We start from the raw sequence: 14,466 nt of genomic DNA on the forward strand, positions 1-14,466 counted from the left end.
GAACCACAGCCTGTCTCAGCCACGACAGTGCTATGAGGATGGTTACTAGTTCCTCTTGTCTCTGTTTTTTTATGAACTTAAACAGGAGCAGTATTGGGGGATAAGGGCATAGCAGGCCTTGAGGCCAAGTAATGACTAGGACATCTCCCACTGAGTTGTGGTCGTGCCCACACCTTGAGCAGACGTCTGCTCTTTGCATTGAATGGAGTAGTGAAGCGATCCACCTGTGGATGGCCCCAGGAAAGTCGTATTTCTCAGAACACTTTGTTGTTCAGTTCCCATTTGTGGTTGATGCTGAACTGCCTGCTGAGGGAATTTATGATTGTGTTCTGTAGTCCCAGCAGATGACCATGAGATATGCATGCGATGTGACGTGCACAAGTTCCATAGTTTTATGGCTTTGGTGCAGGAGGACTAGTATCTTGCTCCTCCTTGCTGATTGATGTAAACATCACTGCTCTGTTGTCCAGCATTATTCTGATTGGGTGGTCCTTGGTGTGTGGAGAAAGTGTTGGCAAGCATAATGGACTGCTCTGAGCTCCAATATGTTGATATGGAGGGGGTCTATTTGCCCTGAGCTTTAAGGCTTTGGAATTGTGCACCCCAGCCAATGAGGGAGACTTCTGCGGTGACAATCCTCATGGGAAGAGGCTGTACAAATGAAACACCCCCCCACACCTTCTGTGGGTCCTTCCACCAGTTCAGATGACTGAGGACCCTATGAGGTATGGACACCTGCTTGGATCGAAGCGTTGGGAGTGTAGATGGTTCTCAATTACAGGTGAAGACACCAAGAGTTAAGTCTTGCTAGGGAAGTCATGAACATACAGGCTGCCATATGGCCCAGAATTTGTAGGAAAGCCCTTGCAGTGGGGTTTGTAAACTCTACTGGATTGTTGAAACAAGGCTGGACATTGTGATAAATCTGCCCCGAGGAAGTATGCCCTGTCATGAAGCACCCACAGGGACACTACTCAAAGAAGTGGAATTCTTCACATATTCTAGCTTATTCCAACTCAAGGGCCTTAACTGTATTAATGATATGAGCAGTGATTTTATGCGTAAGGGTGGAGGTGGGAAATATTTAAACATTTGCAAGTAATTTGGATCTATCTGAATGTCTAATCTATTCTGTTCTACTAGACCAGGAATTAGTTTCCAATAAATTTGGAACAGTAATTTTCATGCCCATGATTACCTTGCACTGTATTTACATATATTATTTCATAAAAGCAATATAAACTTACTCGAGAGAATACAGCAAACAAGGAGTAACATTCAGAATTATGTTTTTTGAGTATTAGGCTTGGTCTACACTACAGAGTTAGGTCCACATAAGGCAACTTACGTGGACCTAAGTACGTCAGTGTCTACACTACAGACTTACTCCTGCCGATGTAAGTGCTGTACTACACCAACATAACAACTCCACCTCCATGAGAGGCGTAAGACTTATGTCAGTGTAGCTAGGGCGACTCAGTGTCTACGTAGACATGGTTCCTCACATTGGCTGTTGGCTGTCATTCTTGTTAATTTCAGAGCTCTGCTTGAGCCATGAAATTGACAAGAAAGCTGGCTCCTGGCTCCCCAGCTGGGCTGCTGCAGATCTCCCACAGGGCAGGATTAAGGCAGGGGCTGGCTTTAGGGGCTGCAGCCCAGGGCCTTGGCTCAAGGGGGGCCCCGCAAAAATAAATCACAGCCAGTGATCTCCAGGCCACTAAAAGGGGTGCTCAGGCAGGCTGCCTTCCATAGCCCCATGGAAGTTCCTGGAAGCGGCTGGTTGCTGGCATGTCTCTGCAGCCCCTGGCGGGGGTGGGGTGGAAGGTGGTTCTGCGCGCTGCCCCTGCCCCCAGCACTGTTCCCGCAGCTCCCTGTAGCTACCGGGGGGGGGGGGGGGGCGGGCGCAGCGGGGCTGCTTGCAGGGGAAGGCAGCATATAGAGACCTGCTGTTCCCCTCCCCGCAAAGGGTGAGCAGAGATGTGCTAGCAGCCAGCCGCTTCCAGGAGCGGGCATGAGGCTATAGCAGGCATGCAGCCTGATCCCTGCTGCGCTGTTGGCCGGAAGCCGCTTGTGGTAAGCGCCTCCCAGCCGGAGCCTGCACCTCACACCCGCACGTCAACCCCCTGCCCCAGATCAGAATCCCCTCCTGCACCCAAACTCCCTGCCAGACCCCACACCACCTCCTGCACCCCAATCCCCTGCCCCAGCTGCCTCCTGCACCAAACTCCCTCCAAGGAAAAAGACTTGTATACAGGGACCCCACAAAATCTAATAGCCCTGTGCCCACAGGAGAGTTAATCCGGCCCTAGTCTCTGGGTCTTTGTTCCAAGCTGGGCTGTCAACCAGGCTCCTGGCTTGGGCGGCTGCCCAGGCGCCCCGCTGGGAGCCGTGCTGTACCCCAGGGTCCTGGCTCCCCGCAGGGAGCACTGCAGCCGACCAGACTCTGGGCATAGATCTCCCCGCTGAAGGAGAGAAGCCCGCAGTGGGGACCTGTGCAGAGCTGAGAGCCCTGGCTCTCAGCCCCCCTATGCTGTCCCTTTTCAGCTAGTGGAAGTGCTCCTGGTGAGGACGCACACCAACAACAGAAGGAGGGTAGCGTGGATATCAGCCACCACAGCAATTACTGGGATGGCTGTAAGTCGACCTAACACAGGTCGATTTAAGACTGTAGTGTAGACATGTCCTTAATTTAAGCACTGGTGTTTCATTCATTTGACTGAAAAAGCGGGGTAACAGGAAAGTATCACAGGTAACTGCAGACAGAATGTAGTTATTGTGTATTCAAGAAAATGATGTATCAGTTCTAGAGGACTAGTTTGAATTTAGTGCAAGTCACTACTGCCCAGAAGTCATTGCCATTACCACTTTACAGTTCTGTGACCTATTTGAAAGGAGCTGCTAGTCACAGTCTAGATCTTAGAGGACATTTATTTATATCACAAAACCCATCATTGCAATCATCTTCTTTTGCTGACACTCTCAGTAGGAGAAGATGAAAGCCTGAATAAACAGGCTGAACTCCTCTCTCATTCTTAGGCAGCTTGTCACTAAGGGTTTGATCCTGCACACACTGAGGCCAATGACTGTTTTGCCACTGACTATCATAGGCTTAGGTTCAAGCTCTAAATCAGAGTTGAGTCACATTCACTAGACAAAGGAGGGTAGCTTGCATTGTCATTGTCTGTGATGAAACTATGAATAAATGGCTTCACTCAGGTTGCCAATCCAACTCCAGCTGGCACCCAGAAGGGAAATACAAGAACCCTTTTCTGTCTTTCATCCTCTCAGTGTCTCTCAGTTTATATTTGTGCTATAAAAATAGGTTACTCTGAGCACTTGGCAGTCCAACACAATTGAGTTACACTAAATTCAAAAATTAGGAATGGTTCTTTGAGGACTATGATTTCTCTTTACTGATCTTGTGTCAGATTAGAGCAAAGGTACTTAATCTTGAACAGCCAATTTCTCACTGAATTAAACTGTGCAGAGCTGAAAACATCACAGCACTGCACGATCAGGAGTCAGACTCATCAATCCAACACTACAAGAAAAATGTTGCAACATGTCAGGATGGGCTGCTGCAGTTTTTCTATGGTTCTACAATTAAACCTGACCTCCACTTTGACCCTTCTTCAGCCCCTTTCCTCATGGCTAGAAAGGGCAGGAAGAGATACTGACATCTCTTCCCACTTTGCTCAGCAACAAACTTGCAGGGGAGCACTCCTATGACAGCAGTGTTCAATTCACTCTGCACATGATGAGCCTGAGAACAAGGAGCTCTTTACTAAAATTTAAGTCACCTGGGGTAAGGCCCATCTTTTCATTATGCATTTGCACAGTGACTAGCACAATGGGCCCCAATCTTTGATTAAGGTCTCTAGGTGCTACTGTAACACAAATAACTCAGACTTGTGAACTTCATGAAAAGAATCACTGTATCAGAGACAAAAAGAAAAGGAGTACTTGTGGCACCTTAGAGACTAACCAATTTATTTGAGCATAAGCTTTCGTGAGCTACAGCTCACTTCATCGGAGTCTCTAAGGTGCCACAAGTACTCCTTTTCTTTTTGCGAATACAGACTAACACGGCTGTTACTCTGAAACCTGTATCAGAGACAAATCTCAGACTTTTACCTTTTCTGACTGTTGCCCATCTGTCTCAGTTTCCATTTTTTCTTCTTCAACTCCATCTGTGAGAAGAAATATAAGTACATAAAGCAGAGTGGTTAAAAGTGCCATATCCACCATTTATTATGCTTGAAAATTAATTACAGGCCTAACTGAAATGTCCTACTCTGTTCTGTTGTGGTAATTGGGCTTACAAATTTACCTTAATTGTGAGTTTAACTGTAAAAAGTGAGTGTAAGTTCATAAGATGTCACAACCTATAACAACAGGAGTTGATGGGAGTAGGTGCAAGAAAACCAGACAGAGAAACTGGATTAGTTTAAACTAAAAAGGCCATGTTCATATAATCCAAGGACTGCTGTAATTATACCTGTTAAAAACAAATGATGTGGACCCAGAAGTTAATGAACCAAAATTAGTGTGTCAGAAATAAGGTCTAATTGGTGGACAAAAATAATGAGGGGTCCTGAAAGGAAGACTTTTTTGGGAAATAAGGGGAGGAGGAGGGGTAAGGAGGACAAAGAACAGAAAAAAGATTGAGTGACAGAACAGACAGAGGATACTGAAGCAAACTTCACCATCATGGCTGCCACCCCCACCATCTTCTGGGGTCCCAGGCCTTCATTATCTAATCCTGAAAGATGTCCTGACCAGACCAGGCCAGAGAGAGGGACCCAGATAATACTCCCACTTCTATTGGCTCCAGCTGAATCCCAGACACCACCTGGGATGAAATGGGATCTGACTTTAACAGTAGTAGCTCCAGCTCATTTCAACTACCATTTTCTTTTTCCTAGAGGGACAGTTATTGCCCTCTTTAATAATATCTAAGAGACTGTCAAACAAGAGGTTTTTCCTTCTAAAACTCTCTCCAGCTAAAGGGAGCAAATCATGTTACAATAAAAGCTTTACTTAATTCTTCACATTTCAAATGCTTTAACTGTTTTTTTTTCTTTTCTTTATCTTTAATAGAAGGTTAAAATAATTTTCAATTATGTTTGCGCCATGGTACTAAGCAGGCTGAGGTCTCTGAATGCCAAACCCTGGACCATGTTTAACACTGTTTAATGTCGGACAGTGACCGGGTTGTTAATAACTTTGGCCCATTTGTTCCACCTAAATAAATAAAACAGTTCTTTAGAAAGATTCAAGAAAGCTTCATAACACTGGACACATGGGAGATTTGGCAGCACGATACATTATGCTATAGCCGTAGTTTAAAACTCAGGTTTAAACATTGCTTCACCTTTGCAGGTTTGGCCAGCTGGGGTACGTGAGGCCAACAATATTAAAATAGCTATGCATAAGGATAAGATTATGTCACAAAGGCACGGATTCTGTGACTTTCAGAGACCTCAGACATTTTCTGCTCCAGCCCCAGAGCAGTGGTGCCAGAGCTGTCAGCGGCTGCAGGGGGCCCCTGGAGCAGTGGGGGGGCCCCAGAGCTCTGAGCCACTGAGGCTGCGGTGAGGGGTCCGTGGAACTGCCACAGAGGCAGGTGCTGGACACCCCAACCCCCAACAGTGTGGCTCAGGCTCTCTTCCCCCACTTGGGCTTCAGTCAGACCTCCTGCCCCCATTATTTTTAGTTTAGTAAAAGTCACGGATAGGTCATGGGCTTCTGTTAATTTTTGTTTATTACCCGTGACCTGTCCTTGACTTTTACTAAAAATAACCATGACAAAATTTTAATTTAGCTATGAAGATACATAGTTTGCCCATGCAGACAAAACTCGAACCATTGCACACCTGTAAAAGGCCAAGGATACACCGCAATTCTGTAACATGTTCAATCCATGTTATATGATAGTCAACCAACAGAATTCTAACAACATGCTCTGCCAATGTAGTCTATTTGTCTGTGTAGATGGTCCACAGCTCAGGCATGCAAGACCAGCCTCACCTAAGAACATCTTGTATTACAAGAGTGGTCATCACTGCTCAACATAAACTTCCTGAATTGCTTTATGAACCCTACGCACACAAATGTCAGCATGCATGGAAAGTCAGTAGGAGACTTTATTTCCAATTTGCAGGTGATCAAAACACTATCAGAGTCTAATTTTATCATGTTATTCAAATCTGACAGTAGAAGAGTCATTTATGCGCTGTAAAAATATTCTCACACAAAATTCTAGCAACTCTACAAACAGTGTTAAAGCATCAAGCATTCACAAGAAAGCCTCTCATTATTTCCCTGCCCTAGCATTTGCAGGTCTTTTCACTCCCTATAACCACAGTTTCTTTGCCTAACCTTCATGACCAGGGACCCTAGTTTTCAGTGATTAAAAAAAAGTGCAAAATTCTCTGATAAAACCCCCCACAAAAATTCATGTTTTCCCATGATTCAAATGAAATGCTGAACTTTAGTTTCCCTAGCCACAATATATAGGAGTATCAGTTGAATGCAATGATTTACCAATATATTTACAATTTTTAAGCTTACAGCCCAAGCCTCGCCGCCCAGGACTGACAGCTGGAGCCCCATCCAGCCTCCTGATTATCCGATCTGGCCCTGCTCCCAATTAGACTGGATAATTGGGGTTCCACTGTATATGTTTTTATTTTTTCACAAAATGTAAAAACTAAAGATTTTCTAAATAAACGCAAATTCATGTTTTTCTGTGGCAAATGGATTTCTAGGACCATTGTTCATGACTAACTGGCCCCTTCATGTCTCCCATCTCCAGATCTTGTTCCTCAAAGCATTTATTTCAAAAGGGCTACAAGACCTAGGCATACCCTCAAAGAAGTGCTAAAACAGACAATAGAACTTTGATGATTTCAGGAATTTATGTATGACTTATGAGTTCTGGCTGATCTTATGAAATTGCTCACTGAAATGCCTCAAGGTTAGTGGAGTCAGCCACGTTGTCAGGGGTGTGTCACCCATTCCCCAGACCAAGGGCAATGGAAGGTGGTCAAACCTTGATGTCCCCCATTCAAGTGAGAGCACTTCAGTACCAATGAGATGGCTGAAGACGGGAAACTAGGCTGACCAAATGTTTCTGCAGGACAGATTTAAAGCAGTAGAATTTTCACAGTAGCACAACAAAGAACAAACAGGTGTTACCGTTGCGTTTTAAAAGCCACAGAACGTGACAGACTTAAGGAAAAATCATGGAGACATGAGGAAGCTTGGGTAGGGAAGGTGAACAGAGGGGCATGTTTTTGTAGCAAAGGGGTCTTGTTTTATTGTGGAACCACTCCAGGAAGAAGGAAACAGACTGCACTAGAGAGAAACTCCATGATTTGGAGGAGAAGCCACATGCAGGAGGTAGGATTCTGCACTCCTTAGAGGACTCTGACCTAAACCCAAAGAATGCTCAAGAGTGGTGAGAAACTGAGGCAGGGAAATGCGGGTATGTGGTTTTTGTTTTGTCGAAATCTATATATTTCTTGTGCTAACAAAAGTGAAGGGCGACTTTTTTTTTCAAACCCATACAAAGCTTGTGTGTCATTCGCTTTCACTCTCACATGCCCCTAAGAGATCTGTAAAACTTGAGTGCCCACAAGGCAGGAACTCTGGGAAAGGACTTAAGCAACTGGGGAATCTAGGAAATCAGCACTAGCCCTGGGGGCCTAGGACATTGGCCACAGGGTCCCACTTCTGTGAAGGGGTAACAGACAGAGATCCTGTGCCCAGGAAATGTGCCAGAGAGGCCAAGGGAAGAGACAATGTTGCAGCCCGCTGAGACGAAGGGAAGCTTAAGCGCACACTGATCTAGGATGGGTCCCAAACATAGTAGCTTGGGGAGCCTCTAACTACGGCTGCATGACACGAACATTTAAAAAAAAAATGAAAAGATGTGTGAGTTTAATATGAGTTCACTGTTCAAATCACTTGTTTTTTGTTGTAGTTGACCACTTGCTGTCTGGTTAGACTGTAAGCTCTTCGGGCCAGAGACCTTCCCTCTCTATATGTATGCGAAGCACCTTTTACACTGTGGGTGCTATATAACAACAAAAATAGCTTAGCTGTCTCATCAAAAACTCAACCAGGTTCTGTTTAGTTAGAAACTTGCTGCTAAAATAATTATTGCCCAGTTATCTTACTATCCCATCCAACCATGAGATCTACAAAGAGCGTCATGTTGCACAATAATCTAATCAACAGTATGCAGGAGACAACAACATGGAGAAAAGTTGAAATGTTGAGGGAAAAAAAAGTCAGTAAAATTGTTACCAGTGTTAGATGCATGGATATCTCTAAAAAGTATGAATGTTTTAACAGCAATTAGTCTCATTTCAAGCTACTTAAACCTTCATACACTTGTCCTTAGGATAGGTTTCTTGATGCCACCCCCCAGTTCATTTAAATTAAGCTATTCTTTTAATGAATCTTTATGCAAAGTTTCCACTAATAAAGATTGGGCTCTTTGGGATAGGAAAAGTATACATACAGAGCCAGAATATTACAAAGCTTTATTTGGACTTCATCACGGACTTTAATTGTCAATGATGTTTTGCACATATTTATTTAGAAGGTTCAGAAACACCTAAAATACTGCAAATACACAGAGAGGAGAGGGGAATGTCAGCATGTAACAAGAGGAACAGCATACCCCTCAAGACTGAATCCCATAAGGTATCTGAAAACCTCCAGAGCGGAGTCTCCAGCACCATACATACGTACCCAAAGGCTCTATGAGGCATTAAAGAGAAATTCTTAGAGTTAGATCACAGGCTTTGACCCATGGTGCCACGCCTTTACATATAAAGGTGTTGGGCACTGCAGGCTGATCTCAAGCATGCAGGAATAATTAACACCACTCAACCCAGCTACATAAATCTCAATATAAGGTATTCGTTGATGCAAAATGTTTTGATTAAAAAAAAATTCCCACTCTAATGATAGTACAAGTCTGTTCTAAAACAGAGCTGGTGAAGACAGCTTGGTCTCTAACATGCAGCAATAATTTCAGTGATGATGTGTCACAAATTAATTCTTCACATATTAGAAAAAAACTATGATGTAAGAAGAACTAGAAATAAGAGAAAAAACATTTTATCATTTTTCAATTGATCTTATCTGGGACAGACAACTCTGCCCTTCTGAAGTATCTGCCTTTGTCCACTGAGAGGGGATTCAAACCATGTTACAGACTGGTCAATATGCCCTCTTAAAAGGAGAGAATCTGTTCAGGAAGGGTTATTATTTGGTAGCCTAGCAATGACATAGGGAAGAGACAGATTAGATAGTCTCAGAGACTCTTGTCCGCAGCCTAAGAGCAGAATTCCAGACTGTGCTTGAAAGTGTGACTCTTTTTGGTAAAAGGAGTGGCAGTGATAGGAAGTTTCAGTCTCTCCGTTGAAACATAGTAAGAGCCAAAGAATAGGGAACTGAGAGTGGTGTGTTTAATGGGAAGTAAAGCTAATAACCTCAAACCAGAAAATTCTACAGAAACAATATATAAAATTCTGTTTAAGTGCAGCTTAGTTAGAGCTTAAAACTCCCAAGTATCTTTCAGTACAGAGGAACTGAAGGAATTCATGTGCAAAAGCAGCAAAACAGGATGCTACATTATGTACAAAACAAAAACGACTGATTAGAAAATAGGATGGCGGAGAACAGTGAAGCAATTCTGAAGTTTTGATTCCTGTAGATCTCCCAGTCAGAATGACCAATATCGCTTTGCTCAGCAGTATGAAATTTCACAGGTTGACAAAAGTACTCCCTGCTATTTATACAGTCTGAATTGCATGTGATAATAAAAGGTTATAATTAAAATAATCATGTGGGCTATTGCTGGTAGCCACCATAACATTGAAAAGTAATATACACCATGTACACAGGTTTTCTTTCTTTACACACAACAGTACTGCATGTTCCTCTCTCCCCTGTGTAAAATTAACTTTCCATCTTGCTTTAATGCTGACTTGGCAACCAAAAAACATTAAATATGTAATTGTTTCAAAATAACAAAATTCTTAGGATGACGCTTTTCAGAAAAATGGTGGTCACCACTTGGGTAACAGATACATTGTAGTCCAATAAACCAGAGAAATTAGAGAGTGATGATGCTCATTAATCCCTATTTACTTCACCCTTAGGGGGCTACTTCAGCATTGCTTCCTACAGCATATTCTCCAGTCCTTTGCCCTTTCTAGTTTTACCCATCAAGCACACTATTACAAACATACTTTGCATTTCTATAGCACCTGCTATCAAAGGATCTATTAGGTCTTTACAAACATTAAACAAGATTCCCCAGGTATTTGTGTAGTATGAATTACCTCCGATTTACAAATGGGAAAACTAAGGGCGGGTTTACACTACAGCCTAAGTCAATATAACTTGCGCTGCTCTGGGGTCTGAAAAAGCCCCCTCCCCCCAAGTGACACAAGTTTCACGTCTCCACACTGGGCTATGTCAGCAGGAGACGCTCTCCCACTGACATAGCTTCCGCTTCTCCGAGGTAGAGTAATTATGCCGACGGGAGGTATAGCTATGCCGATGCAGCGCTGTAGTGGGGACTTGCCCGAAGACACACAAGTTAAGTTAGTTGCCCAATGTCTGTGAGCTAAAGAGTCCTGAGTGCCAGGTATCATGCTCTCACTAATACACAGTACTCCATCCCATTCTGTTAAGCAGTTTCCTATCAAGTTACAGTGTCAGTGTAAGATGCAGTCAATGAACAGAAAATCTACCATACAAGCAATGTGACTGAACTTTACTTTGCTATTGAGCATTTAGATTTGTTCCGGTTCTTCTCTAACTCACCTGCACAAAAATCCAGAGCTCTTTGGTTTGATTTTGCAAACTCCTTGCAGTTACTCTATTGTGCTTGTGGAGTTCACATCCGCAACCAATACTTCATTGTGCTCTTGCAGCAAGTACTATATACACCCTTTTGAGCTGGTGTAGCCCATCAGATCTGCAGGAGAAAGGCTCCCCCCAGCATAGCATGCCAACTGTGCAGTGGCATAAAAATTTCACTCATAAAACACATTTATTCTTTTAAAAAGAATATTTCTGAGTTGCAAATAGCCTATGGAAAAGTTTTCTACATTTAAATCTATGCATTTATTAGTTATAATGTTGTATTGAGGCAACATCACAGTTCTCATGTTGTTTACTTTTTAAATTGTAACTCATGTATTTGCTGCAAAGTAAAGGACTAGTTCTCAGTGTGACTAGACTGCCAGAAATACCTTACATTTTAAGATTCAGCAACAAAAAAAAGTGCACAAATTCATCTTACACTTTCCCCACTATAAGTTTTGTTTTTCCCCACCCTCCCTTGCATTATAAAACTAAAAGAATTTTCCTGAAACTTCCAAAAATATATTCCCCTCTGTGATGAGACTAAACATGGATACGTTCGGTTACTAAGAAAATATCTTAAGTTTCATTATAAATTGCATTTTCACACGTTTATAATTCCTGATGTAACCTAGGTTGTCTGGTAGTGACTGTAATAATAAATTTTTGTTTTAATAAAAAATAAAGAAGTCAGTATGACAAGTTTAGCCAGGTAGTAGTTGATGGTTTTTGAAAATTGTCTTATCGCATTCGCTGCGGAGCCATTATTTGCAGTGACAGTGTTGTGACTGTAGGCCTCCAGCTGGCATGAACCATTTACATTTTCTGCTTATACTGATGGGTGCATGCAGGAATACTAAATGAATGAAATGAAAAGGGAAACTGAAAAAGTCTCTGCTATGAGTGTCAGGGCAAACTGAATTTAATTTATCTGAGTTCATGCAGGTTTCTATCTCTACGTTTTAAGCCATTTTAACTACCATAGTAGTGGGAATTTTAAAATGAAGTTAATGCAATAAGGAGACTGGACTCCTGTAAAAAATATAAATATGACATCCAAACGTGAAAGGTATGTGTGACAAAGTGGGACTGTTCTTAATGTTTTCTCTGAATAGTGTGGGGGTGCCTCAGTTTCCCCTATGCAGTTCTTAAGTATCTAGTGGTGGGATAAGGGTGTATGATCATTGCAGAGCCCTAGAGGGCAGGTGTGTGCAGGGGTCTGGACACAGAGAATGGCCGACACCGATGGCCTGGCCCTTCCCCTCTGCAAGATGAGAGCTAAAGGGTTGGAGAACAAAGGAATCAGGTGACCTCCTGGCCTGGGAAAGGGACAAAGCCCAGAGGAGGAGGGGCTGGAGAGAGTTTCAGTTTGGGCTGGCTGGGGAAGAGGAGTGAAGTACAGGCGTGGTTGTCTGGCTCTCTGTCCCCCAGAATGGACCCAGCTGAGGGGTCCTGTTCTCTGTACCTACAAGCTCTGTTTTAGACCATGTTCCTGTCATCTAATAAACCTTTGTTTTACTGGCTGACTAAAAATCACAGAATATCAGGGTTAGACGTCTGACTGCGGAATTGGGGTGCAGGACCCTTTGGCTTCTCCAGGACCCCGCGTGGGCGGATTCACTGTGGGAAGCGCACGGAGGGGCAGAGGATGCTGAATGCTCCGAGGTCAGACCCAGGAAGGTGCAAGCTGTGTGAGCTGTTTGCCCTGAAGACAGTCTGCTCAGAGAGAGGAAACTTCACCAGAGTCTTGACTGGCTTCGTAGGGAGCAGTTCCAGAGCATTGCCTGGGGACTCCGTGACAGTATGTGGACCTGAAAACATCATATTTTGATACTCTGGATACAAATTATAAAATAAAGGATGCCTGTATTCCAGGAAGATACAGACATGGCCTTTATTGATTTTGCTGCCAACCAGAAGCAAAAATCTGACCAGGTTAATGAAGAATATACAAAACTGACAATTTAGATGGGAATTAGCCCTCTGGAGCATGGGTGTCCACAACACAAACTGATAGTGATAACCTTCCTTTCCTTCTACAGGGAGTGCTTGGTAGTCCCTCTTACAGGGCCACAAGGGTCTCCACTGTCACAATCCTCTTTAGCAGGTCCTGCACCACAGCAATCATCTTTTGTGAGGAGAAAAACTATATGGCTCTCCCTTCAGAATCAGTAAATTATGGTTCTTAAGCAGCAAAAGGTAGATGGCTACCAAGCAATGCAAGGCATCATCCCAAGGAGGAGCCCAGCACTTCCAGCCGAAAAGCACACCTCACCCACACCCCAGGAATCAGACGTTCCTAGTCTTAAAGGTAAAACACAACCCTCAAGAACAGGGAGCTCTGCCTAGTTAGGTATCAACACCTATTGGTTAGTGATGAGGAACCTATGACTGGCTTCTCAGGAAGCCCCATTTAACCCTACAACTAGAGAAGGGAAACAGACTTCAAGTCAACAGGGAAATTAAAAGTGTCTGACCTTTGTTTAATTTCTCTAATCAGATTGTCTGCAAGCTACATGAGACAGCCTTGCCAGATAAATAAACTCCCCACTCTTATCAGTAGAACAATAAAGCAGAATGCATCAATGCAAAGTTATCTTTAAAATGTGTTTAAACTTAGTAATTCACAGGTGCCCTGAGAACAAGTTGGCCCCCTTTGTTTTCACAGATAGGACCCATTTACACAGTTCATTATAACACACTCTTTAATATGAATACTAAATTGATTCTGGATAAACAAGGTATCAGCAATGAAAAGGCAGATGTGGTTGGACTGATTAGCGGGCTCAAATGTATGGCAATCCTGCTACTAACTAGCACCGTTTTTTCCTCCACGCTCAGTGAAAGGGAGGAACGCACAACAGTTAGTGCTTCCCATACTTGTACTCTGTGACACTTCTACATGCTCAACATGACAAACGGCACTCTTTCCCCAGAGGAGAGTGGGTAGTTCACTGAAAGCTTGAGCAGCAGTTGTGAACACTGCACGAGTCAGTTATAAGAAAGGATGGATAGTTATCACTAAGGCTGCAAGTGTCACGGAGGTCACGGATTCCGTGACTTTCCATGACCACTGCAGTGGCTGGTGAGGGCCAGCAGCAGTAGTTTGGATGTGTGGGAGAGGGCTCAGGACTAGGGGACAGGGGTTTGGAGAGTGCAGGGGGGGGGGGCACGCTTACCTGGGGTGGGGGGCCCCCCTGAAGCTCCTAGATGAGGGGTGTGGGGTCTCCGCACCGCATGCTGCCCACACCCGCAGCTCCCATTAGCTGCAGTTCCTGGCCAATGGGAGCTACGGCAGCTGGAGCTTGTGGCTGGAGCAGCGGAGGAGCCCCTGCCCTGGCCCCTTCCTCCACTGCCTAGGAGCTGCAGGGATGCGGAGTTGGGTAGGAAGCCCCTGCCAGCCCCGCCAACCCTACCTCCCCCAGCACCCACGGGGGACCCGGGTCACCTCCCCCAGCACCAGCGGTGGCCCCCACTCCCGCCCAAGTTTTAGTCAGGGTGGGTATTTTTAGTAAAAGTCTTGGACAGGTCACGGGCCCATGAATTTCTGTTTACACTGAATGCATCCAATGA

General features: G+C 44.1%; 1 protein-coding gene across 1 annotated transcript in view; it reads right to left on the reverse strand.

The window, feature by feature from the left end:
* The window catches only part of SMARCC1 (SWI/SNF related BAF chromatin remodeling complex subunit C1), a 184,487-nt gene that overhangs the window by 53,723 nt on the left and 116,298 nt on the right, over positions 1-14,466 (reverse strand). The window contains exon 22 of the mRNA XM_074946484.1: positions 4,135-4,190. Within this exon, the coding sequence (XP_074802585.1) occupies positions 4,135-4,190 (56 nt within the window). The remainder of the gene's footprint in view (positions 1-4,134; positions 4,191-14,466) is intronic.

The sequence above is a fragment of the Natator depressus genome, chromosome 2, assembly GCF_965152275.1.
Source record: "Natator depressus isolate rNatDep1 chromosome 2, rNatDep2.hap1, whole genome shotgun sequence".
In the NCBI taxonomy this organism is placed as follows: Eukaryota; Metazoa; Chordata; order Testudines; family Cheloniidae; genus Natator; species Natator depressus.